This window comes from Nelumbo nucifera, chromosome 6 (assembly GCF_055504915.1).
Source record: "Nelumbo nucifera cultivar China Antique chromosome 6, China Antique-T2T, whole genome shotgun sequence".
NCBI lineage: Eukaryota > Viridiplantae > Streptophyta > Magnoliopsida > Proteales > Nelumbonaceae > Nelumbo > Nelumbo nucifera.
In genome coordinates, this window is record NC_142654.1 from 15427121 (window position 1) to 15453524 (window position 26404).

Consider the following 26404-nt stretch of genomic DNA (forward strand, 5'->3'; position numbering starts at 1 on the left):
CGGTTTTTTGCCTTTTCCAGTTTTGGTTCAGGTGGTTTTTGGTCAGTGCAGGCTTGTAAGGTGACTGTAGGTCACTTCTTATGGTGAAGTAGCATTATTTTTAGGTTAGTGGAGGTGTTATTGCTTGGCCAGACCTGATGGAGTTGTTGGGGACAGATTTGAAGAAAGTCTTGGATGCTGGAATGGTTTCAGGGGAATCGGTTGTTCGGACCTTGGGCTCAATTACCAATGTAAAGCTGGATGGGATTGGAAACACTCCTTAGAGTGGTCCCAATCAATTTGCATCTATTTTGATGGTAGGGGCAAGTTGGGATATATTATTGGATCATCCCAAACCAGAGAAATCTGATTCTTCACATTCAAAGTGGATGTAAGAGAATTATTTGGCCATCTCCAGCTTGTGAATTCAATAAAGCCACATATCGGCTGCAACTTCATGTGGATTGAGACAACAAAGAAATATGGGAAATTATGGCTGAAACCTGTTCCCAAGGTATGAATGTGGCTAGAAGTTATCAAATAAGAGGAGAAACCAATAATCTGAAACAAGGGGAGAAGCCTCTAGCAGTTTTTTTTTCTATGTTGAAGTGCTATTGGCAGCAGGTAGACCAATTGGAGAGCTTGGATGAGAAAGCACCAAGGATGCTGCCTTGTACAAAAAGACTGTTGAAAACAATAGAATATTTGAGTTTCTGATGAGACTGAATGTAGGGGTTGGTGGTTGAGAGAATTCTTTTTGTCTTTTCTCTTTATTGGATGATTCCTCATCAATATATCTGATTGTAATATTTTTTTTATTTTAATGAAATGTTCTTTTTTATTTATCATAAAAAAAAAGAAAGACGAAACAAAAAGTTTGAAAAGGTTCTCAAGTGTAATTAATATATATTAGGGTGTCATAAAGTTGGGTAAAAGGACAATTATGTCCCGGAGTACATTTGTATTATAAATAAAATACAGCATTACAACATTATTGTTATTATTAATATTATTAATTAATAGTTAATAATAATAATTAATATTATTAATAATTATTATTGGGCATTGGGTTGTATATAGCAGAATTGTATATCCTCTGTTCAGTTCCTCATTGTACAGGGGTTTCATTATTTTTTGGCTTTTTGATTTTAATGAAATACTTTACAATTTCCAAAAAAATTATATTAATATTATTATTATTTGTGTGTATGTTAGCTTCCAAATACTCAAGAATCTCTTTTTTTTTTTTTTCTTTTTTATTTCAAGCATTGTTGCCAACATTCATCTTTCTCAGGCATGTATCTATTGTTGATTTACCAATGAACCTTACCCTTGCAAAAACAAGGTTTATTGTTGTTTTGAAGTCCTCATAACAATAAAATATACAGGTTTTTCTTCTCCATAATCAGCTCAAGGCATTTATCTCAAAAGGAGTTCCTTTAGAAAATCCTCTACCACACTTGGAAAACAGTTCTATGAGTTTATCTAGAAGAGTAGATGCTTCTCCCACAACCTCTGGGACAAATCTGCACTTAGGTGGGCACCTTTGGTTTCAATCTTAATTGGTTCATTGTAGCTTTCTCCTTCACAATTCTGCTTCCTATAATTGACTTCCAAAATTGTTTTAGGTACTAGAGTTCCTTGTAAAATTGCATTTTCAAAAAGTGGGGTTCAGGAGATTTACATGGTGCCAGTTGTGAATGGAATTTCTGGAAAGTTACTTCTCACGGAAGAACTTCCCCTCTATACACATCAAAGAGTGGTGATTGCTATTGCTCCATTGGCTGGGCTAAATGTAAGTCCATAAGTCAGTTCCTACTTTTTGTATTAGTGCCAAAGCATTGATATTGAATACAAGTTTGATTTCACTTTGAGAAATTTGTTCATGAAACCAACATATTAAGGTAGTATTTGTCAATATGGACAGTTACAATTACAGTGATTCTTTAGATTGGAATTGTTCAAAAGCAGCAAAAACTTTCTTATCAATGGTTTTGATTTCAATGTATGGGTTCTACAGTCACTTTTTTGAGATTTTGAAATCAGAAAATAAAAAACAATTTCACTCTGTGGGTTCCACAATCACTCTCCTTTAAGTTGTCTCGTATTTGTTCACCTGGTGGTGGTGGTGGTATTGTTATTATGCATCTCCACCTTTTGCATATTTAGACTCCAGACAAAAAAAAAAATCATATATACTCAAAACTCCTTTTCATGGATACCATACTAAAATTAAAGTGATCCTGCACTTGCTTGCAAAAGTCTCTCGTCATATGGTCTAGTCATATATGAGGGGTGTTTGGCACTACTTGTATTTATAAACAATTTTCTTTAAAACTACTAGAACTTGATTTAATGGATAAAAAAACAGAAGGACAACAACTTATTAGCATTTACAAGTTCCAATAGCAAACCATAAAAATTTATATCTTAAGTTCTTAACTTAAGCCAACTCTCTGGGCTAAAATACATTCCAACTTAAAAAAGGGCAGCCAAGAACCTGCCAATGCAGGGTCTGGGGAGAGACTCATGTATGCAACCTTACCCTGCAGATACACAGAGAGGCTGTTTCCAAGATCTGAACCCTGATCACCTGGGTTGCAATGGAGCAACCTAACTGTTTCTACCAAGGCCCACCCTCAAAATGCTTTCTAACTTAGTACAGAAAATTAATTAACTACATGAAATAACAGTCAATCATTAATAATTTTTAAGTCATTCTATGGTACAGAAAATTTCTGTATTGCTACCACGAAAGCATGTAAAATATTGAACATAGCATCTTACACTTCAACCCTATACAGTTTTATTTGACACTGCCTGACACCCCTGCAGCTTTCATCAGTGACAGCCCCTCATTTACCCATACATGCATTACAACATTACAAATGCACAAATTAACAGATCTATGGTGTTTTTGTAACTGAGGTACAGAGAGATCTGTCCGGTATAGAAATTGTTTACTTCCTGTTTCCTAATTGAATTAAAATAAATTAAAAATTTTATGAAACCAAATAGGAAGAGTCTAAATTCTGTAAATCCTCTTGTTTTTGCTAATTGTCATGGGATCTATGTTCCTGGAGAGAAGTCCAGTTATTAAATGTCTAAACATTTATCAATCCTAGCTTTTGTTCACAAATTAGCCCCAACTTTTGTGCTTGCTTGGATTCCTATTTAACAGTCCTGAGAAACATAGTTGTCAAGGCATCGTCTAGGCAACTAGGCACCCTTGGCTGGTTGCCTCGCCCAAATGCCTTGACTTGTGGCAACTAGGTGCCAGCTAGGCGACAAAAATGACAATGTGGGCACCTTATTATAATATCATTTATATTGATGCATCTTATTAATATGTGTGTGAATACATTCTATTATATAAAATACATCATTTATACTTTGTTTTGATATTTTACTATTGAAATTTAGAAGATCAAAAGCGCTTGAGAAAGAAAAAGAAATAATAGAAGTATAAAGGTTCTTTTTTTTTTCTATTCTCCTTCTCTTCAATTAAATAAAACAGCAACTGCATCCTTTTTTTTTCTATTTTACTTTCCATCTTGAATTTTTATCATATAAAGTTAATAGCATTCTTTAGTTGCTAATTGATATGAAATTTGTCTGTTAAATACTTATTATAGTAGTATTATTTTTTTATAATTGATTATAGTAATATTATTTTTGAAAATAATGAAAATAATAAATTTAAAAGATTTTTTTATCTTTTAGGTATAATGGTATGCCACATTTTTAGAGAAAATTTAATGTTTTTAATAAAGAGAGTTGCTATTTTTTCAATTAATATGTATGCTGAATGGTATATAAAACTAGGGAACTAGCCAAAAATTACTTCTTTGTATTATAAAATTCTTCTTGCCTAGGTGCCCCAGTGTCGCCTAGAATTGCCTAGGCACCTTGACAATTATGCTGGGAAAGTAATTCTAGGTTGCCGTTTTTCTCTCATTAGTCCATACCATCTTTTATTGAAAAGGTCTTGATGTTCCTTAATATTAGGCCCATGGTTACCTTCGTCCCATTACGGTTGGCTATCATGTTTCCCTTTATGGATCCATGTAATTTTTATGCTAGGTTAGTACCTGCAGTAAATAAGAAAAATTGTTGGATTTGAGTTTTGGTATTTGTCACTGTTAAGAAGTTACAAGTTGCAACAAATGCTGCAAAAGAAACCACATACTTCTATAAATTGACTCTTCTCTATTTTCTGAAACAGCCAAAGGTAGACGACAATCATCCAATGTGGTTACATTTACGAATAAGAGAGTTTGACCCAAATCTTGATGCAAGGGCAGCCAGCAGAAATGACTCCAATAACCATGTGATGGATGGAAAATGGACGCTTGGTTTTCCAGATGCCAAGGCTTGTGAAGCTGCTCATTCATTGTTACTGAAAGAAATTAGCAAACAAAGATCCTCTGTTGAGAGCTTGCTAACTCCGCTCCTCCAAGATGTCTCTCAGAAATTTGTCAGATAGTATAAATGAGCGAACCTTTTTTTTTTTTTTTTTGTATTTTGTATCTTTGGCTCACTAAAACTGTGTATTTTACCAAAAAGGAAAAGCAAATAAAAAAAAAAAAATCTTTTTTCCATATGTAACTCTACCACAAAGGTTTTTGCTCTTACTCCCAAACTAGAGAGGATGGTCTTTTACAAAATGGAGCCATTATTCGGTGTATCTCGGGCTAGAAAGCATGAGAATATGGGTTCAAGTCTCAGAGCAGCCACTTTGTGCATAAAAAAGAAGAATGCCTGAGGTTTAAGACCATATCCAATCTACCCCTCCCAAGAATTGATACCACTGGTCGGTTTCGGTATTTTACCAGTTTGGTTCTTTGGCTTTTGTTTTTTTTTTTATATTTATAATATATTATAAATAAATAAATAAATACATAAAAATATATATACCGGTTAGTTTGGTTAACCATCAATTTTTTTATAGATTAACTGAAAACTGAAGGTCCTTCAGTTTTTCAAAAATACTGAACTGATCATTCCAGTTAATCACATTTTTTCGGTTTGGTTTTCTGTCTACCGGGTTGTAAAGAACCAATTGGAAGGCTATTTTAAGTGTGGAAAGACCAAATGCTTGATTTCGAGCTTCTTGGTTTTTTAGGTATGTCGATCTTTGCATGCAGTCTTCAGGTCTTCCGGTCTACAGGATACCAAACAGAAAAATACCAATTTTTCTCTTTTGAGCTTCCGGCAGACCAAAAGCTCTCAGGAAAGACGTGCCAAACACCCTCAAGAGCAGTTGAAAAAACACTTGGGCTTTCACGTTTTGATAATTTGTTCATCATCTTCCCACCATGTATGTTAGAGATGCCAGAAAGAGAATGAAAAAATAAATAAATAACTGTACAGATGCAACGTAAAACTGTGCATCCAAAAAATATACAATAATATATTTGGCCATGTTAAATTGTTAACTGTTACCTGGACTGGAAATTCACCGAACCTATTTTACAGCCCATATCCAGCCTAGTTTCTGTTTCAAAATTAGGTAAAACTATTCAAAAAAAAAAAAAAAAAACAACTTGATGGGGAAGGAGGATATATACTAGACAACCCCTGAAGACGTACCAGAAGATGTCACATGCTGGTCGAGCTAGTAGTAGCTAGTAGGGCTGCAAATAGATCAAATGAACCGGATATGGATATATCTGAATTTGATTCCTTTATATTGAAATTCAAATCGGATCATATTCATCAGATTTATATTTCAATTGCAGCCGGATGTTAAATAGTGTTAATAAAAATTAAAAAAAAAAGATCAAATTATTAATGAATGATAGTATATTTTATGAAAAATGAATAAAAAATATATAGATGAAAATTTAGTAAAAACATAACATTCAAACCAATTTTACAAATAGATACAATAGAAATCTTAATTATATATGAGTGTATATGTTTAAATTGAATTGAATCTGATTTTATTGGATAAAATAGGGGTGGATCCATATTCGATCCAATTATAAAAGGATGAAATTCGGATCAATATCTTTCATGGGATTGAATTTGAAATCGAATTGAGACAAACATATACCTTTTGCAGCCCTAACAAGTAGCCAATCCAGAAGCCACCTACTTGGTGAACAACTCGGATTCGCCATGTGATGCTTCTATGTGGCAGAAATATGACAGATCAGTAAGGAAGCTTACTGCATGATCCAATTAGGGATTCACCACCTACTGATTCTTCCATGTTCTATTTGTATTTTGAATTAGTAATATGGCCATTTGAAGTTTTTAACATTTAATATTAAAATTTCTCATAAAGGGGAGTTGATTGTGGCAGGGACTAGTTAAGCGCTTAAACTTGGCCCATTAATAGATGAAAGGGAAAGGATGCTATAGAGCTATTTCCGGCCCCAAATAATTTGCCATGTAGCCAGCTGAGTCATTTAGCAAAAGGCTGAATGTCTAAGGAATCTTTCATGTGGAAAATTGTTTTCAAAACTGGACTGGATTTTAATTTCCTGGAACTGGTCACCTGAGCGGTTTCATTTCGTTTTACCTTAAAATCACTTTTTTGACAAAAAACCGTTGATTTGATCAATGAACTGGGCGATTGAACTATCGACCCAGACAACAGATTTTGACCATTTTTTTTTTTTGTCAGTGGGCTGTCCGTTTGGACCAAATGGCCGGACCATTCTACCTGGGAATTGGACCCAGAACGGTTCCCTGTCCGGTCTGGTTTTAAAAACCTTGGTTAAAATTTAGAACTTTAAGGCAGGGATTGGACCCAGTTGCCCAAGGCCTCGCTCTAGAGCAACTCACTAGCTAGAATTGGACTCTCTACCCTTAATGATCTGTATTAACAGTCCCTCCAAGGCCCAAGCAGAAAGAAGTTTCGTGCTTCAGACTTGCTTAAGATCGAGGTGAATACCATTTTCACATTCCTCAATTAGATCCTCGTAAATCCAATTAACCAAAATTTCTGCTCTCATACGGTTGGATCATCTGGCTGAGTTGATACTTGGAAAACCTCTAGTCAAAACATAACCCCTTTGCATGCAATATGCCTGTAATGGTATTCGCGTTTACAGAGTGAAAACAAGGTCCACAGTTCAGGGGTAGTGGACCATTCCCTACACCATTGAAATAAGAAAGCAGCAACGCAGAAATTAAGACTCGGTCAAGGTAGATCATATAGTACTCCAAGTTTGGACCAGATAATATATGTTTTAGGTTTTTTGGACAGTTAAAATGGCTATCCTATTTGAACTTTGAGAGACAAACAGTATCCATGTACAATATTCTCGTCCTTTGGCTTTTAAATCGGTGATGAAACACAAGCATGTTTATGGGTGAAAAAACTAGAAATAAAATAGTGTAAGCTTTTGGAGAAAGGAGTGTGTGGTACGTAATTCCATCACCTTTATATTAACAAGGCTGTCATTTCAAAGTTAGAGAGCCTTTTTCTTTCTTTCTTTAAAGTATGCACAGCCAAACACTAACACATACAGTACTCTCTCTTTCTCTCTCTAAGATATTGCTTTTGCCCACATGGCCACGTATAAACACAAAGATGCCTATTTGAAACCCTAAAGCATTAAATGAGCGCTACTTTATAGCAGATAATGCCATATTTTACTTTTTAATGCTGCATTTATGAGGATGCTTTACTCTATAAATGAAAGAAGTGGATGAGGGCTTATTGTCATTTGGATCTGCGCAAAGTTTGATGGAGACTGAAGAAAAAAGAAAACCCTATAATTTTCACTTTAATACGCATCTCATGGTGCCCCCAAGGCCCAAGGCTTACAAAGGCTTACAATATTGGCAAGCAACCGTTATGGATGAAAGAAAAAAAAAGTTGGTTAAGAGGGTTTCTCAATGTGTAACTGTTTCTTTCCCTTCTTTTCTTCGTTCAAATACTCCTTTTCTAGCACTGCAGAGAGTGCTTTAATTGCCTTCAAATTATTTGGTGTCCTTTTGATGTCTTTTTAGACCAATGGAGATATGTAGACTTTTTGACTGAGACTAAGAAGACTCACCAGTAAAGAAGAGGACCTGCTGCACATGGAGATTGAACCCATTGATCAACTTCATTGAGCTAAAATGATTTTAGATGGTGGACTGTGTTTCAACTTTCAACCATGAGATTCCGGTCTGATCCGGCTTAAGCTGCATGTGAACACTCAAAAAGATGAGTGTATAAGATGGAAAGTGTTAAAAACTCATATAAACACCCAGAAGTCTGTATGAAGACCTGCCCAGAAATTATAGTGGTCCAAACTCCTAGCTAAAGTGGTACGTCTCAGAGTTGAAGTAGTGCAAAGAAGGCACGCACACACACAGACATACAGAGAGATTGATTACAGAGTTGGAACTTGGAAGCATTATATATATATATATATATATATATATATTCTCAACCATTACAAGGCCAAGGTCATGTCATATCATATCAAAGACATGTACTAATTAATGCTTCCTTGGGCTCCCTATGAGTAAAAAACATTCCTATATCGTTGTTCCAGTGGCTACGAACTTCTGGGTGCTATTCATGCGTAGTTGTCATGAGATATTTCCGTTTTTCTATCAATGAACATATCTGTTGGGCCTTTGAAAAATTGCATCTCAATGATGTTTTCTTCATTCTTTTTGGAAAAATCACTTTTCTCCTACTGCTGGGACACTAAGGACGACAGCATTTGGGATTTAGGGTGCACACTAATCTGTTGTGGGGACTCGTGATAAATCGGTGGGTCTTGTGGGAAACAAGTAAAGCCGAAGATGATTGAGGAATGAAGGCCAGATCTCTCGTTTGGTGTGTAAGGGAACTTAGTTTGTTATATAATTAATAATCAATTGGTGCTGGTTTTGCTTTAACACCACCAATAAGGTATTGGTGGTGGTGGAGCTCTCCTTTCTATGCAAAGCTAAGGCACGCCAAGGAAGAAGACCAGTCACCAAACGAGGACCCTAGCAAAGCAGATTCGACCATGAAATCCCATAGCTAGCCAACAGAAGAATGAGAGGAAGCCCTTTCATGGGTTCTTCTTTTGTCTTTCTTAATCGGGTTATATTGATTGGAGAGAGAGAGAAGCTCCCTAGAGTAGACCATCCCCATTTGTTTTACTCAATCGGCCAGATGGAGGAATCTTGTGGACTATTCAATCTCTCTGTTGGATAGGGTAAGGGGACCCTCTGGGTTTGCCAAAAAATTCTCACTCAAGCCTAAGCTTCATAATCCACTTTGTCTTGGTTAAAAGTTTCAATATTTTAATTTTGCATTGAAAAACACCAAACTTGTTTGGTTTCTGTGAATAAAGAGCAGGGAGAGGAAAATGTGGTCGGTTCCCATTTTGGCCTTGAACCATCTTGCCACGGGGAAGATTCATTGGTTCATAGACTCCTTTAAAAACGAACCGACCGGTGGACCTTCCCCTGTACCCACTACTATTTTTGTTTTTTGAGTAAATGAGTCCACAAAGTCATAATCGGGTCCAATTCAGGACGATTGGTTAAGACCCATTAGGAATGTGGTCCAAAATCTGGACACTGTTGTTGACTGGAACCTAATTAAAAAAAAAAAAAAAAAAACATGATTAGTACATGAAATATATCCAGTTTTTATCTTGATGTGATTTTAATTAGGAGTATCTTACAGCAAACAACTGGGCCTTTTCCTTCAAATTAATAGAAGTAAATAGATATAAAAGGAACATGTAAAGAAAGAAATCTCTGCATATTTTGGTCCTCCTTTGCAAGTTTAATTTGACCTGTTAAGTTTGTTAATAGGTTGGTGCGGACTGTTTTAAACCCATTATGTAGGTCTGTTGTAATATTGCATGAACTATATAGTAGCGTCTCGATCGACTCAAAACTCAACAAAGTTCCAACTATATGGGATTAGTTATAGAAATCCTGTTTAATTAAGCATTCTGCTCTAATCATCAAATGTCATATCCATTGTTTAGAAGTCCTCAATTATGGTGTATTAACTATGGTTGAAAAGGATTTTATAAGTCCCTGAGAGTAGAAAGTTTTCTATAAATGTTAATTCCATACTTTATGAAACTACATTTATTTATGATTTCCATGTTAGGTAACAAGCATGTATTAAGCTAATTTTGAAAAGGTTAAGTTTATTTTATGTGCTAAATCTTGATCCACTAGAAGTAATTGCCTCATATCTTCTCACTCATGATCTGTTGGTTACCTATTAGCAGGATCCATTGTTGGATCTCCAATAAGAACGCACCTTCAAACATGTAAGTAATGACTGCTGTAAATACAATATACATCTGTATTTACACACTCAAAGGTGCACTCCAATTCTAACAGGTAACCAGCAGATCCTGATGTGATTCTGAGGGAAGATTGAAGGGAACAAAAACAAAACCTTCTTGGGCTTTTCTTGCCCAAGATCATATAAATTAAAAATTGTTAAAATAATGGATAAAAAATCTAATTTGAAGCAACCCGGACCAACCTGAGTCAAGGGTGAACAATATGAAGAATGGAAATATGGAACATTGATGGAGTTGGAGGAAATCAAAAGTAGAAAATGATCTTTTCTATGATGTTACTCTTTGGTAATGTGAATGCAAGAATGGATTTTCTTATGATAAAAGTATCACCAAAATGATCTTTTCTCAGCAAATTCTTATATATTTACTATCATTATTTGAAGATTGCATACAAAGGCAATAATTTTATACTACTAAGCTATTACATAATTTTTAATGTATATTGCACATATATCATCATCTAAGCCAAGCCTTGTCCTAACTATATTGGGTTGGCTACATAAATCCAACTCAGCATTTCCATTTTATTAATTAATGTTATATCCATTTAAATTGTCAGACCTCAAAACATTTCTTATTATTACTACTTCAAACTAAGTCCTTATTCTTTGTTTGCCTCCAGCTAGCTCTTCTAGTCCTTCAATTTTTAACAGATCACTTCTTAATTATAATTGGTGCCATGGATAGTCTCCTTCTTATGTGGCTAAACCATGCATCTGGCTCTATTTCCCCTCACTTTATCACTTATTGGTGCTACTCTAAAGAAAGCTTGGCTGTTGGGAAAAAACAGCTTAGACTGTTTTGAAGCTTCCTGCACATGACATGTTACCCCACTTAGTTCTTTACCTCTCTTTTTAATTAAAATCAAAGATTATGGATTGCAATTAATCTTTTTACCCCAAACCCATGTAACATGACATGCACATGAAGCTTCAAAACAGCCCATGCTGCTTTTTCCAAACAGCCAAGCTTTTCCCATTATTCCTAGGTTTCTTTGAATAAGTCCACTTATGACCCTGTACTTCATTTAGCATAGAATTTATATGTCTATATATCTGCTCGTTTTCATGATTCAGATTTAAATATTAACTATCATTTGTAGGTGAAAATAGCATAAATGCTTATCAACTCAGACATGAAAACTTTATAGTGATATTACATTTTTCCTTGAAATGGTTGCAAATTACTTAATTTATGTTTCCATTCAATTTTGTCAATATATATAATAACCATGCAATAAAACATGTTTTCTATGTAAAAGGGTGTTATCTAGATTGAGTATTCTAGTGAATCCAGGAAAGTATTTGCTCAAGCATTTAATTGGGACTATTAGCAATCAAGATATGACTTGGAGCTAGTTTGCAACTATATGCCATCCTGATAAGCTAAACCAAACTATGGACATTGACCTGAATTTGGAATATCCATTTACTTCAATTACTATGTGGTTTCCAAAGGTGTCAGCTGCTAGCCTTCTGGTTAGGTATCTGGCTGGTTATAGCAGATACTTGGCTTTGAATCCCACCTTCACCTAGTTTTCAGGGGGTGTTTATGGGTTTGGGGGAGGGTTACCCGTTGGGAAAAGAAAGAAAAAGAAAAAAGTTGAAATTCTCTAAATGTTTTTTTTTAATTATCCCAAGTGCAATGAAAAACTACTTTGTCATAATTGATTATAAGACTTATCAGGTCCATATTTTTCAGTTAATGGAGCTCTGCGTGTTTTAATATTTTCTTAGTTAGTCCATCTACTCCAAACCATAATCTTCCAACTTGGGTCTGATCTTGTTTATATCAATATATTGTTTGATTTTTGTTCCCCAGTTTTTATGCATTCTAATCGATAGGTATATATTGTAACATGCCCAGAAGGTGACTAACATGATATATTTAGAATATATGTCATAAAAGTAAACCAGTCATAATTAAGTTTGCCACCCACTTAAATTATACAGCCGTTAAGTTTTTATTTCTTTCAGAAATGTCATATTTAAACTCCATGTACTCTTCAATCAATGAAAACCTCATTCAATAAGGTTTCCTACTTTCCACTACTATTTCCATCAAGATTACCTTTTGGTTTGTTTTAAGGAGATTGTTTTCTCCTTTTTGGTAATAAAGATATATAATATAGTTGATGAGAAACAGATCAATAGATATTTACAAATAAAATTGGAATACCAAATTTAAAAATCTCTCATAACAACTTAATATTTGGACATCTAACCAAAGAAGTGGTGAGTTTGGCAGTAAAAAACACAGATATTATGTGAACTTAGTAATGCATGGAGAACATGTCATATGAACTTAAAATATAAAGCTTCATTTCTACATAGTGAAGATTTTAATTGAGAAGTATTGCCGTTAAGGCTCAGTTTGGAAAGAGTATAAATACAAAAATGTACAGTACAAATTCAAACAAAATAATACAAAACACAAGGTTTTGCACTCTACATATTTGTATTGGTACTCTTTCCCAAACTAAGCCTAAGGGGAATGCACATCATTAAAGAGTATTAACTCTAAAAACCAACATGATGAGATAACTTCGGTTGTTCTTCTTCCTATTTTTTATTATGTGTTTTTAGAAACCATATCAGTGGAACTAATTTATTGTTAAAGCTCCAAAAATAGTTTACAGCTAGGGGTGCAAGTCAGGCAGACTGGGTCAGGTATATGGTCAACCTAGGCCCAACCCTAAAATTTGGGCTTAAGGCCTGATCCCGAGGTCAAGTCTGATCTTCTCAACCCGAGCCCAGCCTACACTGTAATTTGATGCAATCAGGTTGGGCTTGGGCCCAGGCCTAGGTTGACCTCAGGTTAGTCAATGAACTCGCTCTAAAATTATACATGTATATATGCATTTATGGAAATATGTATTCATATATGTCTATATATATGTAAATATGTATGCAAATATATATGTATATCAGTAAATACGTATGCAAAATTACATACGTATACATATGTGTATGAATGAATATTGTTGGACCAGGCTCAGGCCGGGTTCAGGCTACCTAAGGGCTAGGCCCGAACCCAAACCGAAAAATAAAAAAGCCCAAGGACCAAAAATTCAAGTCCAATCCATGTAAAATTTTAGGCTGAATCAGTTCGGGCTCAGGCTGGGCCCGCCCAAGTTGCACCCCTATTTACATCTTTACAATTCAGGTGGTGAAATCTTTTTGAACTGGTTGGTTTTTCCAATAAGTGGTTTCTTATGAAAGTCCCATTCAATGGATATGATAGGCATGCTATTTAAGGGGAGAGCACCTCATAGATCACTCATTGTATAATGTTCTTTTCAGGAAAAAAAAAAGATAAAGAAACTCTTTGAACAACAAATGCAGATTTTAAAGGATTTAACCGCACAGCTTTGTATTATTGCCATCATATTATATTGTTATAGTTAAATACAACTCAAATAATGGTATAAATGCCAAAGGGAATTTCAAAGTTGGAATAATATATAATTGATGTTGAATATGGTAAGTAGCAGAAAAATAAAAAGCTAGAAAGAATAAGAGAGCTGATAAAGCCCAAAAGACTTCTCATACCATAAATTTCATTCCAAATGGTTCCAAGGGTTGTATTTTCAAGATGCATTCTCAGATTTTTATTATAAAGCATCACTTGATGGTAACTCAATAAAATATAAAAGCAATGGATAGGATTTCAACTTTAGCATTTGTCTTGAATGATCTCAAGGATGCTTTAGTTAGAATCATATTGTATCTTTTGGATATATATTTATTTTGAGCGATACCTACTAGCCTTTGCTTTTCATCATACAGATAACAAAAATGAAATATTGGTTTGACAAAGTGATAAAAAATCCTTAATGTTGATGGAGAATTTCCTTCAACTGATTTGATGTTGTTAATATACTAAAATGGTACCACACATCTCCTGTACCAGCGCTAAAAATAGTCTAACCAAGAAACATTAGCAAGAGCTCATGATGCAAAAAGGTCTTGTTACTGACAAATAGGGAAAATCCCTAATGAAAAGACAAATCATCACCCATATTGATTGAATTACAGACATATACTTCAATGAAAGAACTATTTCTGATTACACACTGATACTGATTATTCAGTATAAATAAAGGAAGACAAAGAAGACATCAAATTAAATAGAGCAAATTAAAACCATTTCTATATAGTAATTGGTCAGTTCAAACATCAACTTTTTTTGTAATGGAGTTCCAATTAAATCACTTACTTTCTTTTAGTGTCTTATTTTTTCCATTAATGTGGTTTCTAAAAATGTTGCAAATTCTACTTGCATCGTTTTAGGAATATAAGCATATCATCAGGCATCAAATCGTTTGATTGATCAAGTGGAAAGTAAAAAAAAAGGAAAAAATAATTTACCATGATTTCAATTAATTGATTGAAGGAATTATTGGATCAGACTATCCAATAGGGGCCCTTTGAAAGATTTAAATCAAATCGCCACAAAACTTAGTCGCATTTGGTCTGTACAGAATGTACTTACATGGTCACATATATATACATGGCTGCATGATTGGGTGGGCACATTTTCTTCTTCCGGCTGCCTTGGAAATTATTTCTGAGTTGTTCTTTCAGCCATTGGTGTTGTTTATTTATTTTCTCTTGAAATAAAGGGGGTCCAAAAGCCAAACTTTACAGACTAATGTAGAGAGAGAGAGCAAGGTTCGATCTGAGTTCTCATGCATTCAAGTGTCAAGTTTGTGATCCATAACATAACATAGTAAGGACGCTTTATTCCTTGTATTTGAGTCCAGAAGAAAACGTACACAGTTCCCGATTCCTTCAGACAGACAGTCCGCGCCTCTTTTCAGGTCCTCGGAATTGGCGGAGGAGAGAGAGATGGAAAGGAAGTTGGGAAGTTGGGCCCGCCTCCCTGTGTGACAAGTTGCTTAACTCTTATTTAACTAATCTCCTCAGATTCTGATAAATACATGATTGATTTCGGGCTTTGGGGTACAATACAAAACAAAGAAAGCCAACAGATAGTTCCAAGTTTATACAGAGAAAAAGCCTTTTGTTTAATACTGAGGTTAATTCCTTAACAATATTATACTACATATATAAAGGAGAGGGAGAAGGAGAGAGAGAAAAATAAAGAGAGAGAGAGAGAGGCAAAGCTGAGTTGCCTTTGATACTGCATTCGTCCTCCTTGTCAGCACATGCAATCCACTTTCCACTACAAAATCGACTTTGGACCCCAAATTTTCCCTCACCAACAAGAAAAGAACAGCCAGCATGCCATTCTAAAATGTCACACACCCTCCCTCAGTCTCAAATTAATTTAACCACACACAAACAACTCATAAATATATATTAATATATAACAGAGCCGAATAGATTTACAACCTATATATCTATCTACCTGCAATATAATCATCAACACACTCTCGATTCCCCCACTTCTCTCCTTTGGTTTCCAATAACCCAAAAGTTATACTTACAAATCCATTCCATCCCTTGTGCAGCAGCCTAGCTAGTCTCCTGGCCTATCTTCGATTCTTATCCAAATTAATGAGACCTTGTAGTAGTACTTCTATGATAAAACCCCAACAAGCTCTTCCCTGATCTTAACCGATAGATCGTCAGCATATAAGCCGCGCCTCTCCTTCTGCTACTAGTTTTCTAGCTAGCTAGTACGACGTGCTATACAACTTGGAGTTGGAGGAAAAAGAGAGATGAGAGCAGGAGGTTGCACCGTGCAACAGGCTCTAACAGCAGAGGCCGCAACCGTCGTAAAACAAGCAGTTAACCTTGCAAGGCGGAGAGGCCATGCCCAAGTGACTCCTCTTCATGTAGCGAATACCATGCTCTCTTCCTCCACTGGCCTCCTTCGAACAGCTTGCCTTCAATCTCATTCCCACCCTCTTCAGTGCAAGGCCCTTGAGCTCTGCTTCAATGTCGCTCTCAACCGCTTGCCGGCATCCACGTCTAGCCCCATGTTAGGTCCTCATTCCCACCACCCTTCCCTCTCTAATGCCTTGGTTGCGGCCTTCAAACGGGCTCAAGCCCACCAGCGCCGCGGTTCCATTGAGAACCAGCAACAACCCCTACTGGCTGTCAAAGTAGAAATTGAACAGCTTATAATCTCCATCCTAGATGACCCAAGTGTTAGTAGAGTCATGAGAGAAGCCGGATTCTCTAGTACCCAGGTGAAAAGCAATGTGGAACAAGCCGTCTCTTTGGAGATCTGCTCTCAGAATCCTTCTGTTGGTAATAAGTCCAAGGAAAGTAGTAACTCTCTAATCGTCCTTGGGAGTACTGTCCCCCAATCTCCTCCTTTGAGTCAGTCGTTTATTGGAATGAAAGTCAGCAAACCAAGACCTTTAGATGATCATGTTAGGAGTGAAGATGTGGTGAGCGTCCTGGAGACTTTGATGCATAGGAGAAGGAGAAGTACGGTTATTGTAGGAGAGTGTCTGGCTACTGCTGAGGGTGTAGTTAGAGGAGTGATGGATAAGGTTGAGAAGGGAGAGGTTCCTGAAGCTTTGAGAGATGTGCAGTTTATAAGCCTTCCCCTCTACCCTTTTGGGAATCTCTCAAAGGAGGAAGTTGAACAGAAGCTTGGGGAACTCAGATGCCTGGTGAAAAGCTATGTCAATAGAGGAGCCGTTTTGTATTTGGGTGATCTCAAATGGGCTGCTGAAGTTAGGGCTAGTTCTGGTGAGCAAGGTAGGAACTACTACTGCCCTATAGAGCACATGATCATGGAGCTTGGCAGGTTGATGTGTGGATTTGGAGAAAATGGAAGATTGTGGCTTATGGGGATTGCAACCTTCCAGACTTACATGAGATGCAGAATTGGCCAGCCTTCCTTGGAGACTATTTGGAACCTTCATCCTCTTACAATTCCTGCAGGAGGCTTGGGCTTAAGTCTCAGGTCTGAAAGGTAAAAATTCATTTACGTTTTGTCTAGATTGAATTTTGTCGTATTCTGGCTATTCTTTCATCTTCCTCCCCTTTGGCAGAATTAAAATTTAATGTTTTATTTTTTTTAATTGATAGGACGAAGGTTATAATTTTAGATTTTTGAAGGGTAGGCTTCTATGTATCACAGTGAGTCAGTAGGAACCCGTCCATGCTTTCTTTCTGAATAAATGAAAAAAGAAAAATAGAATAATTATTATCTTTATTTATTTACTTATTTGTTTGGAATCAAGGATTTCAAATGGTTTAAAGAGTACTGTAACTTGCCTTTACTTGCTTTATATATTTTTTAAACTATATGAAGAACTAATAATAAAATAAAACGGAATTCAAATAATTTTACCTGGATAAATTGCTCATTGAGTGATCTTGTTAAATTTATATAACTACATGTATTCAAGTCCTCATGTTTTAATATTGTGCCATATATATTTTTAATTTCTCCCCAGAAAAAAAAAGAACTGCTCTTTAATTAAATTATATGAAAATTTGAAATAGTTAACAACGTTGTCAATCTTCTGTACAAAATGGCTAACCAAATGCTCTTATCCTTCCTCTCAGTGACTCGCAAGGCCAATTCAGAAGTAAGAGAACTGTAGATGCTCCCGGTTGGCCCCTGCTTGAAGGTGCAGAGAAACAACTCACTTGCTGCAGCGATTGCTCAGCGAAGTTCGAGACAGAAGTTCGAAGCCTAACAAGCAGTAGTCATAACCATGACTCTATTACAACTTCCAGCACCTCAAGCTTACCTTCATGGCTTCAACAGTACAAGAACGAGAGCAAAAGAAATACCAGTAATGATCAGGTAATCTTAGTAAGCTTAATTTACTACTTAAAGCTAAAACGTTAAATATGTCATTTTTATGCATGTCTGAAATCTGATTTCTTTTTCCTTTCTTTCTATCAGGACTGTGTCCAAGTCAAAGATCTCTGCAAGAAGTGGAACTCAATTTGCAGTTCAATCCACAAGCACCACAACCCACCCGCCGACAGAACCCTAAATTTTTCTTCGATCTCACCTTCTTCCTCTACTTCAGTCTCTTCCCATGAGCACTACTCTAACTTGCACCAGCCTAACCATGGCTGGCCTGTCGTTATTGAACCCAAACAATCATGGAGGGAGCACCATTTCTGGATCTGCGAAACTGGGGTTGATGAGAGCTTCAACCCAAATCTAAGAATGTACATTCCAGATCACCGGGAGCCAAAACCGTCTCTCTTATCCAATCCCAACTCTAACCATAACTCCACCCCTAATTCAGCTTCTTCTAGTGATGCAATGGAAATGGAGTACCTTCACAGATTCAAGGAACTTAATGCTGAGAACCTGAAGACCCTATGTAATGCGTTGGAGCAAAAGGTTCCATGGCAGAAAGACATAATTCCTGAAATTGCAAGCACCATTCTTCAGTGCAGGTCCGGAATGATAAGAAGGAAAGGGAAGCTGAGAAACAGTGAGGCCAAAGAGGACACTTGGTTGTTCTTCCATGGTGTTGATGTCGAAGGAAAAGAAAAGATTGCAAGAGAGTTGGCTGGCCTTGTTTTTGGTTCTCAGAATAACTTTATCTCAATCGGTCTGAGCAGATTCTCATCAACAAGGGCCGATTCCACGGATGATTTCAGAAACAAAAGATCTAGAGATGAGTCAAGTTGCAGCTATCTCGAGAGGTTTGCTGAAGCAGTTTGCAGCAATCCACACCGTGTCTTTTTAATGGAAGACGTAGAGCAGGTTGATTACTGTTCTCAGTTGGGTATTAAGAATGCAATTGAAAGTGGGAGAGTCACAAATTCCATTGGTGAAGAAGTCCGTCTCACTGATGCCATTGTCATTTTGAATTGTGAAAGCTTCAGCTCAAGATCGAGAGCCTGCTCTCCTCCCATTAAGCAGAAATCCAGTGAGACGACAGAAAAAGAGAAGAGTGCGGCCGAGTGTGAGAAGGAAACAAGCCCATGTGTCTCCTTGGATTTGAATCTCTCTGTCGAAGAAGATAACATCGATGATCAGTCCATTGACGACATTGGACTTCTTGAATCAGTAGATAGACGGATAATTTTCAAATTACAGGAATTGTAAAAAAAAAAAAAAAAAGAAAAATAGAACCAGTGTAGACATCTTCTTCGGCTTGTAGTTTTGTTTCTTAGCCCGAGATTCAGTTTTTTTTTTTATTTTCTTTCCTCCATGACAAATTCTTGAATATTTCCTTTGAATGAATATGGAAGAAGGAATTCGCCATGTAGAACTACATGTATATTATCATCATCATCTTATTGTAATTGGTTTCTGACCTCCCTTTTTTTTTCTTTCTTCTTTGGGTTTTCAATGGCCGTTTATTCCGTTATTTTCTCCTTTTGTCTCTCTCCACAGGAAGATTTTTGTTTGTTATCCATTTTGGGTGAATGAGTTGCATTCATATAACAGAAAGAATAATTTTCTTCCCCTCATTTGTTGTTCCTTTCTGTCAAATATATGGGTTGGAAATCTGGAAGTCAGTGTTTCTTTGTCATGGATGATTACATGGGCCCAAGCCCAAAGCCAAAGGTCTTCATCCACTTACCACCTAATCACACGTGCATATATATATATATATATATATTTATACACACGTGTGGTGACCTCTTTAAGTGTCTCCTACGTGTTTATGCATGCATTTGTGTGGATGAGGATGAGTTCAACCCACTGTGGGTCAGTGTGGAATGAAGGAATTAGCTTGAGAAAATTGGGGCTCACTTTATTCTGCAGATCAGATAAAGTCCATCTCAAGGCCCATGGTATTGGATTGACAACCTTAGCCTTTAAAAATTTATCTATAATATATATTTAATCTGTAGCTATATATGAATTAGGAATTATTCGAATTAAGATGGATTTAGCAACAATTGTCAACCTCAAATTGCAACTCAGATGAATTTATCAGTTGTCAACTAATTCCTTGAATTGCTACTCTTGTGGCGTACACCGAGTTTGACGGTGATGAGATGTTTGGACTTTGGACAAGTGATTGCACATATGGCTGGTGGGTCCTACATAATTAGATGCTTATTATGACTCAAGGGAGTGTTAGAAAAATTTAGAAGATGCCATCAATTAATGTGGGGTGGTAAACTTTTATTAAATTCAATCCGCTACGTATGTAATTCACGTTTGAAACATTTCCTCTGGGAGTTTGGGGGGCGTTCGTTTTTAGGATTTTGAGAGGGATCAACAAATTTATATTTTTTAGATTTATGTGGGATGGGAGAAAGTTTATTTTTCTGGGTGTGTGGGTAAATAATTTTTTCATCACTTCGTCAGGGAAATTGTTAATATTTGAATGGGACAAAAATGTTCTTTTAATAATGAATTTTTATAGTTAAAGATGTTATTATTTTATTTATCTGAGAGATTGAGAATGAAATAAAAACAAAATATGAATATATGTATTTACCGGGATAAATAATTTACCAAAAAGAGAACAGGGCCTTAGTAAAATCTGTATCACTAAAGAGGAAAGTTGCACCTTCTAAATTCAATCACTAGTTAGAGGTTGTTTGATAACAGCTTGAGTGGTTGAAGTGAATGACATATCACTTTGTCTTTTCATTTAATGAACAATTTTTTCAAGAAATATATCCTAATTAAGCTGCTTAGGGACGGAGACTTTATTATTTAACACAAATCAATAAGTCATTCAGTTCAATTATATACATGTCCTGACCATTTCCTGACTAATCTTAGCAAGAACTAATGAATCAATAATGGATTCAATTCCCAGATGAAAACCAAAACGGGCCCTAAATTAATTAATAAACCCCCATTTCTTCTTATTCTTCTTCTTCATTGGGGTCCTGAGTAGTAAGACCTTCAGGAGGATAATTATTTCATCCATCAACCTGCAACAAAGATTGCTATATAGATGACAGGGGGTGTACTTCTCTTGGATCACTCAAACAGAATCCTTGTTAAGTGATCATAATGAGTTCCCCCCTTCCGAAAATCTTAGAGAAGAAGAAAATAATGAGATTATGATTCATATTCCCTCTAGAATAATCTAAGGAGGTGCTCCAAACAGAATCATTATACATGGTTGCTTATATGGGGGAGTGGGACACATGATGATGATGAAGCCATTCTCTCTGATTATTATTATTATTATATACATGTGGAACACATGCTATTGGTTTGACACCCTAGCTTCTATCAACAAAGATGCTTCAACAGTTATTAACAAATTTTATAATTCCTGCCGTTTAATTATATATGCAAAACTAGAAACACAACAGCCTGCCTCGAATTCTGGGCGCGTTTTAATGAATCACTACTCTTTTTCTTTACGTTTCTTGAATCGGGGGAGGGGTGTTGTAACAAAACCCCAAGTGACATGGCACACCCAAAAGTAAAAAAGCAAAACACTTTTCTGAGTTGTCACATCCTAATTGTAATAAAGTTTTGTAATAATGATGGAAATAGAATACTTTAATTGCCACATATTAATCTTTGTCTCCACTCTCTACTCTACAGATTCCAGGCAAAAACATAAACGATGCAAAGAGCTCCGATCCCCTACGACCCACAACCTTATTACAGCTCTACATTGAGAATATCTCCCATATTTGCATGGCAATATTGGTTATTATTCATGGGGAGATGTTTCCAATGATAATTGTAGTGTCATGTGTAAGATTCTTGTGGGTAAGAGAGATAAAAGATACACTGTCAAATATATATGATGAAACAAGTTAAAAAAGTGTAAGGGTACGTAGGTCTATGTGTTTTATGATATGTATCGCTTTTTGAATCTATATATACAATACTAAATACTAAGAGTTAGTGATGTTTTGGTTCAATTCTTAAAACTGTATTGATACATAAAATGCAACAATATATGGACTATTCCCATAGATGGGTTGAAAAAACAAAGGAAAATAATGGAAAAGAAAGAAGCAAATTAAACAAATTAATTAACATGGGGTTGCACCACATATAAAAACTTTGATAAATTAGTGTAAAGGAATGAAGTAAATACACACAAAGTAAGATTAAGATGTGATCCATAACGTAAGGGTTGTGCAAAGGAGAGGCCACTTTAGAAGGAAAAAGCAAAATCTTCCTCAAGAAATATCAAAAGGCTCTACTTTTCATGCATGGTGATGCGTTTCGAAAAGAATTACTTTTCCTTCTTTAATTTCATAACCCCAAAACATTCTCATCTTTGAAAAGCAGCGGTTGAAGGATTTAAATAAAAAACAAATAAAAGGAAAAATTAGCACCCCTCGCACCAAATATTCATAAACAATAAGCATCTCATCTTTAGACACTAAAGATGTTGTTACTTTAGAATCATGAAAAGAAAATTATCTCAAGCAGCTTTCAAAATTGAAACCCCAAGTGTAAGTAGGGAATTTGTCGCTTGTGGATTTTGAAAAGATTAGGGGTTTGGGGGGGGGGAATTAATGCACTATAAGTTCGAAGCACAAATTTGGAGTTAGATGAATGAATTGTTCCCGTCTTTCTCACATGCTTTCTTTTCAAACTCTCCATCATCTTAAATATATATTCTCCCTTACTTTTGGGTTTACTTCTTTTGTAACTCTTTTATTCCCAGTCTTGTGTTTAAAAGGGAGAAGCCTCTCTAAGTTAGACTGCTTTTTCTCTAGTCTTTTCCTTTTTTTTTTTTTTTTTGCTTTTTCCTTTATTTTTTGTTTTGTCTTTAAAAATTTTGTCTTGAATAAATGAAGTTATTCTCTTCTCTTCACTCTTTCAGTCTTCACATGGAAGAAGAGAGTGGGCCCATTTCTTGAACTTCATATAAACGATGAACAGTTTATATTGAATATGAGGTTACGTTGCTCCATGCATGCAAACAATTAATTAATTTACAGTTGCACACAAAGTTATTATTAATCAACAAATTATATCCACAGCTAGCTAGCTTAGATATGGATTCACCGGTACGTCCTCCAAATAAATTAAAACCTGAACTACATGCGCATGTTAGATAAAAAAAAAAAAAAAAAAGAATATGCCACAAATACTTGTTAAAATACGACCCCCAAAAAATAAATAAATAAATATGTCTGTGACTCTGTTTGGGGGGATAATCCATGATTTTGAAAAGCTAAAACAGACAAAGATACAGTTCTTTTTCCAAGAAAAACCAAACACCCCTCGTATTCCGAGATGCAAATAATATGTGCAGAGAATGTAATCTCTGACAGTATTTTTTCCCAGTTTTTGTTGTCTTCCCATCACGTGGATATAAGTTATTTAGTTATGTAGGTTTTCTAATTTTACATTCATCAAATAAGAGACAAGAACAGTAGAGTAATAATGCTATAGGTCTGACCATGCCTTAAGGCTACTGTCTCAAGGAAACTAAGTTAAAGGTTTCAAAAGGTACGTTTGAATTCTAATATCGATGCCATGGACTCATTAAAAATAGTAGCTAGTTTTCTCAGCTTGATCAGAATTCAGCTTACCATTTACCTTTCATCCGAGGAGTTGGACATTCAGTAGATTAGTCATAAAAGTTAAATTTAATTATATAATATTAACTTATATCTTTATCCTTTATTATATATATATATATATCTTTATTGCAGTAAATACAAGCATGCATGTATACACTTGTACACATACAACCCATCCTGAAATTAAGTCCGGGTTAATATTTTTCAACCCTAACTTCAATCAGCCGATGATAATCCAATCAACTTTTTTGAGGTAAAAAAGAAAAAGATGAAGAAAATGGCCAACTAAAAAGGAATCAGGGAAAAGAAAGAGGAACTCCACAAATCAGTCTTTTCTTCACCACTATTGTCACCGGCAGTAGTCATACAAGATTGAGTTTAAGTTGGTCTGCTCAAGGGGGGCTATTATTTTTCAACCCCAACTTCAATTTTTATTTCAAGGCTGGGTTTGAACTAACAGTTGAAGATTTGTACCTCTAGTTTCACTTGCAGAAAAAATTAGAGAAGGAAAAAAGAAAAATGGAAAAAAAATTGCCAACTAAAAAGGAGTAGATCTAGAGAAAAGAAAGAGAGATTGAATAACCAGTCTTTTCCTTTGCCATTATTGTCAGCGGCAGTCATACAGGATTGAGAGATGCATGTGTCTGTCTGTGTTCTGTTTGGAGTTCTTTCCATTAACACTTTTCCTAACAGTAGTTATTTGCACTTAAAAGCACATGGACAGTGATCATTGGAGAGCCTGGATCTACCTCTCACGTTATTACCCAACACTTTTCCTTCCAAAAATCTAACACGACTGTAACTTTAATGGAGTTGTCTAGAAATAAATTACAATTTATTTTACAATCCAATGTTTTTACTTTTTTTTAATACCAAATTTTGCAAAATCTTTTCTACTTTCACATTTTAATTACAAGAAATACTTACCATCACGACTTCAACAACATTAAAGACCCTGATCTCCTATCCATGACGATTCTATCAGATCGCAGTCACATATGGGGAATTTTATGCATGGGGAAATGTTTTCAATGCACGGTGAATAGAATAGAATTCTCTATTCTTGTAGGTAAGAGATGGTGAGTCATTAGTTGTGATGTGTCATTTTATCACTACTGGTTCATGTCTTTTACTGCTGCATGGTGTAGTGGATGCATCATAAATTTTGCCTTTATAATGTATTTATGTTCTTCTCTTTCTCTTTATTAAGTTTCCTTCATAGTCACGTAACAGTAAATTAGACATGCTTAGGTAGAAAATGATCGATACAAAGAGAAAGAATCCATATATATAATCTTTTGGCTTTTAAGTTATTTAATTCTCTTATTGATTTTAGGTGATGGTGGATTATGCACCAAATACTCAACCTCCATTATGGGAACAAGGAAAAGAAAGTAAGATTAATTTAATATAATGTGGAAGTTTTGGAATCTCATTTATCTGAAAAGCCGGAAAGTAGCCATGAAACGTGGTGAGATATATATTGATAATGGATTTATAAATGTTAATGAGTTGCAGAAAGTGGGTTTGCCTTTTGTAAACCCTTGGCTTCTTTTTTATTCCCTTTTGACCGATATCAAAAACCTTCATTGGCTGGGCCATGTATATCCGGCCTTCTATCTCCATTATTCCTCATCTCTTTTCTACCTTCTCTCTCTAAGTCTCTATTAACAAATTGTCACCAGTTCACTTTTCCCAGCTTTGCTTTCTAGAATTCTTTATTCCCTTTCTTTAGTGAGAATATCTTGGAAACAATTCCGGCGCATCGTATTTAGTTTACTACGTGAGTCATTGCCGTTCAATTTGGGCTGAAATTGATGATAGGGTTCTTGTTCCTTTCACATATCATTTAATCAAATGGAATTAAATTTAGGTTTGCATGCATGATCTTAACGGGGCCCTTAAGATTATTCGGAGGACTTGATAAATTCCATTAGTTTTGGGTCCATTAATGAACATCGACCGACTGGCCATTGGTTCAAGAGAATTTTATTTATGGACGGTCCAATATTGGGGCAACCGAGGCCTTCTTTAGTACTGATGCAGATGCCGTACACATGCTCTAAATGCTTAGACACTGATTTAATTTCATTCTTCATGTACGCTGCAAGTTTAGATATTCTAAGTTTCTGCATCTACCCAATGCACAACAGCAACAGCTCATATAAAAAGTTTCTTTCTGCCAATATTTCATTCTCTTCCCTGCAATATCTCTATTTACGAAATTAAAATTTTATTTTAAATATCTCGTTAATTAAATGCATCCGTCAGAAGAAATGATTTATTACACATTAAAATTAAAGGGTTAGAAGTGGATATAACTTTAAATAATTTAATTAATCATTAATAATAACAAATAATTTAATTAATCATTAATAATTTAAAAGTGGATATAACTTTAAATAAGGAATGGTAGAACCAGGATTCATGTAGCTGGCCTAGTATGATTGGGATAAGGCATGGATGATGATGATGATTTTCTTAGATATGAAATTAATTTTTTTTTTCATTCCAAGGTCTGGAGCTGTCTTAATTAATATACCAGAATAATTTTTCTAAAACTGAAAATGAGATTGCATTCATTCTATCTAAAACCAACCCTAGTTTATTGTAAATAGGGGTGTCAACGGTATTCAAAAATTCGATTTCAAACTCGATATTCGATATAATCGAAATGAATTCAGATAATTTGAATGTTTAATCAGTTGATTTCAAATATCCTATTCATACTGAATAGCTAATTGGATTCAAATTCGGATATGACCT

General features: G+C 35.4%; 2 protein-coding genes across 4 annotated transcripts in view; both read left to right on the forward strand.

The window, feature by feature from the left end:
- The window catches only part of LOC104589941 (protein TRANSPARENT TESTA 9-like), a 55980-nt gene extending 51400 nt beyond the window's left edge, over nt 1-4580 (forward strand). For all 3 annotated transcript variants that reach the window (XM_010248424.3, XM_088889908.1, XM_088889909.1), the window contains 3 exons: nt 1368-1515; nt 1608-1774; nt 4205-4580. In XM_010248424.3, the coding sequence (XP_010246726.1) occupies nt 1368-1515; nt 1608-1774; nt 4205-4465 (576 nt within the window). In that variant the 3' untranslated portion in view covers nt 4466-4580. The remainder of the gene's footprint in view (nt 1-1367; nt 1516-1607; nt 1775-4204) is intronic.
- Nucleotides 4581-15799: 11219 nt separating this feature from the next.
- Nucleotides 15800-19471, forward strand: LOC104589948 (protein SMAX1-LIKE 3-like). The gene is made up of 3 exons (XM_010248432.3): nt 15800-17153; nt 17753-17996; nt 18099-19471. Exons 1-3 carry the CDS (start codon nt 15943-15945, stop codon nt 19263-19265), a joined length of 2622 nt encoding a protein of 873 aa, XP_010246734.1. The 5' UTR covers nt 15800-15942; the 3' UTR covers nt 19266-19471.
- The last annotated feature ends 6933 nt before the right edge of the window (nt 19472-26404 follow it).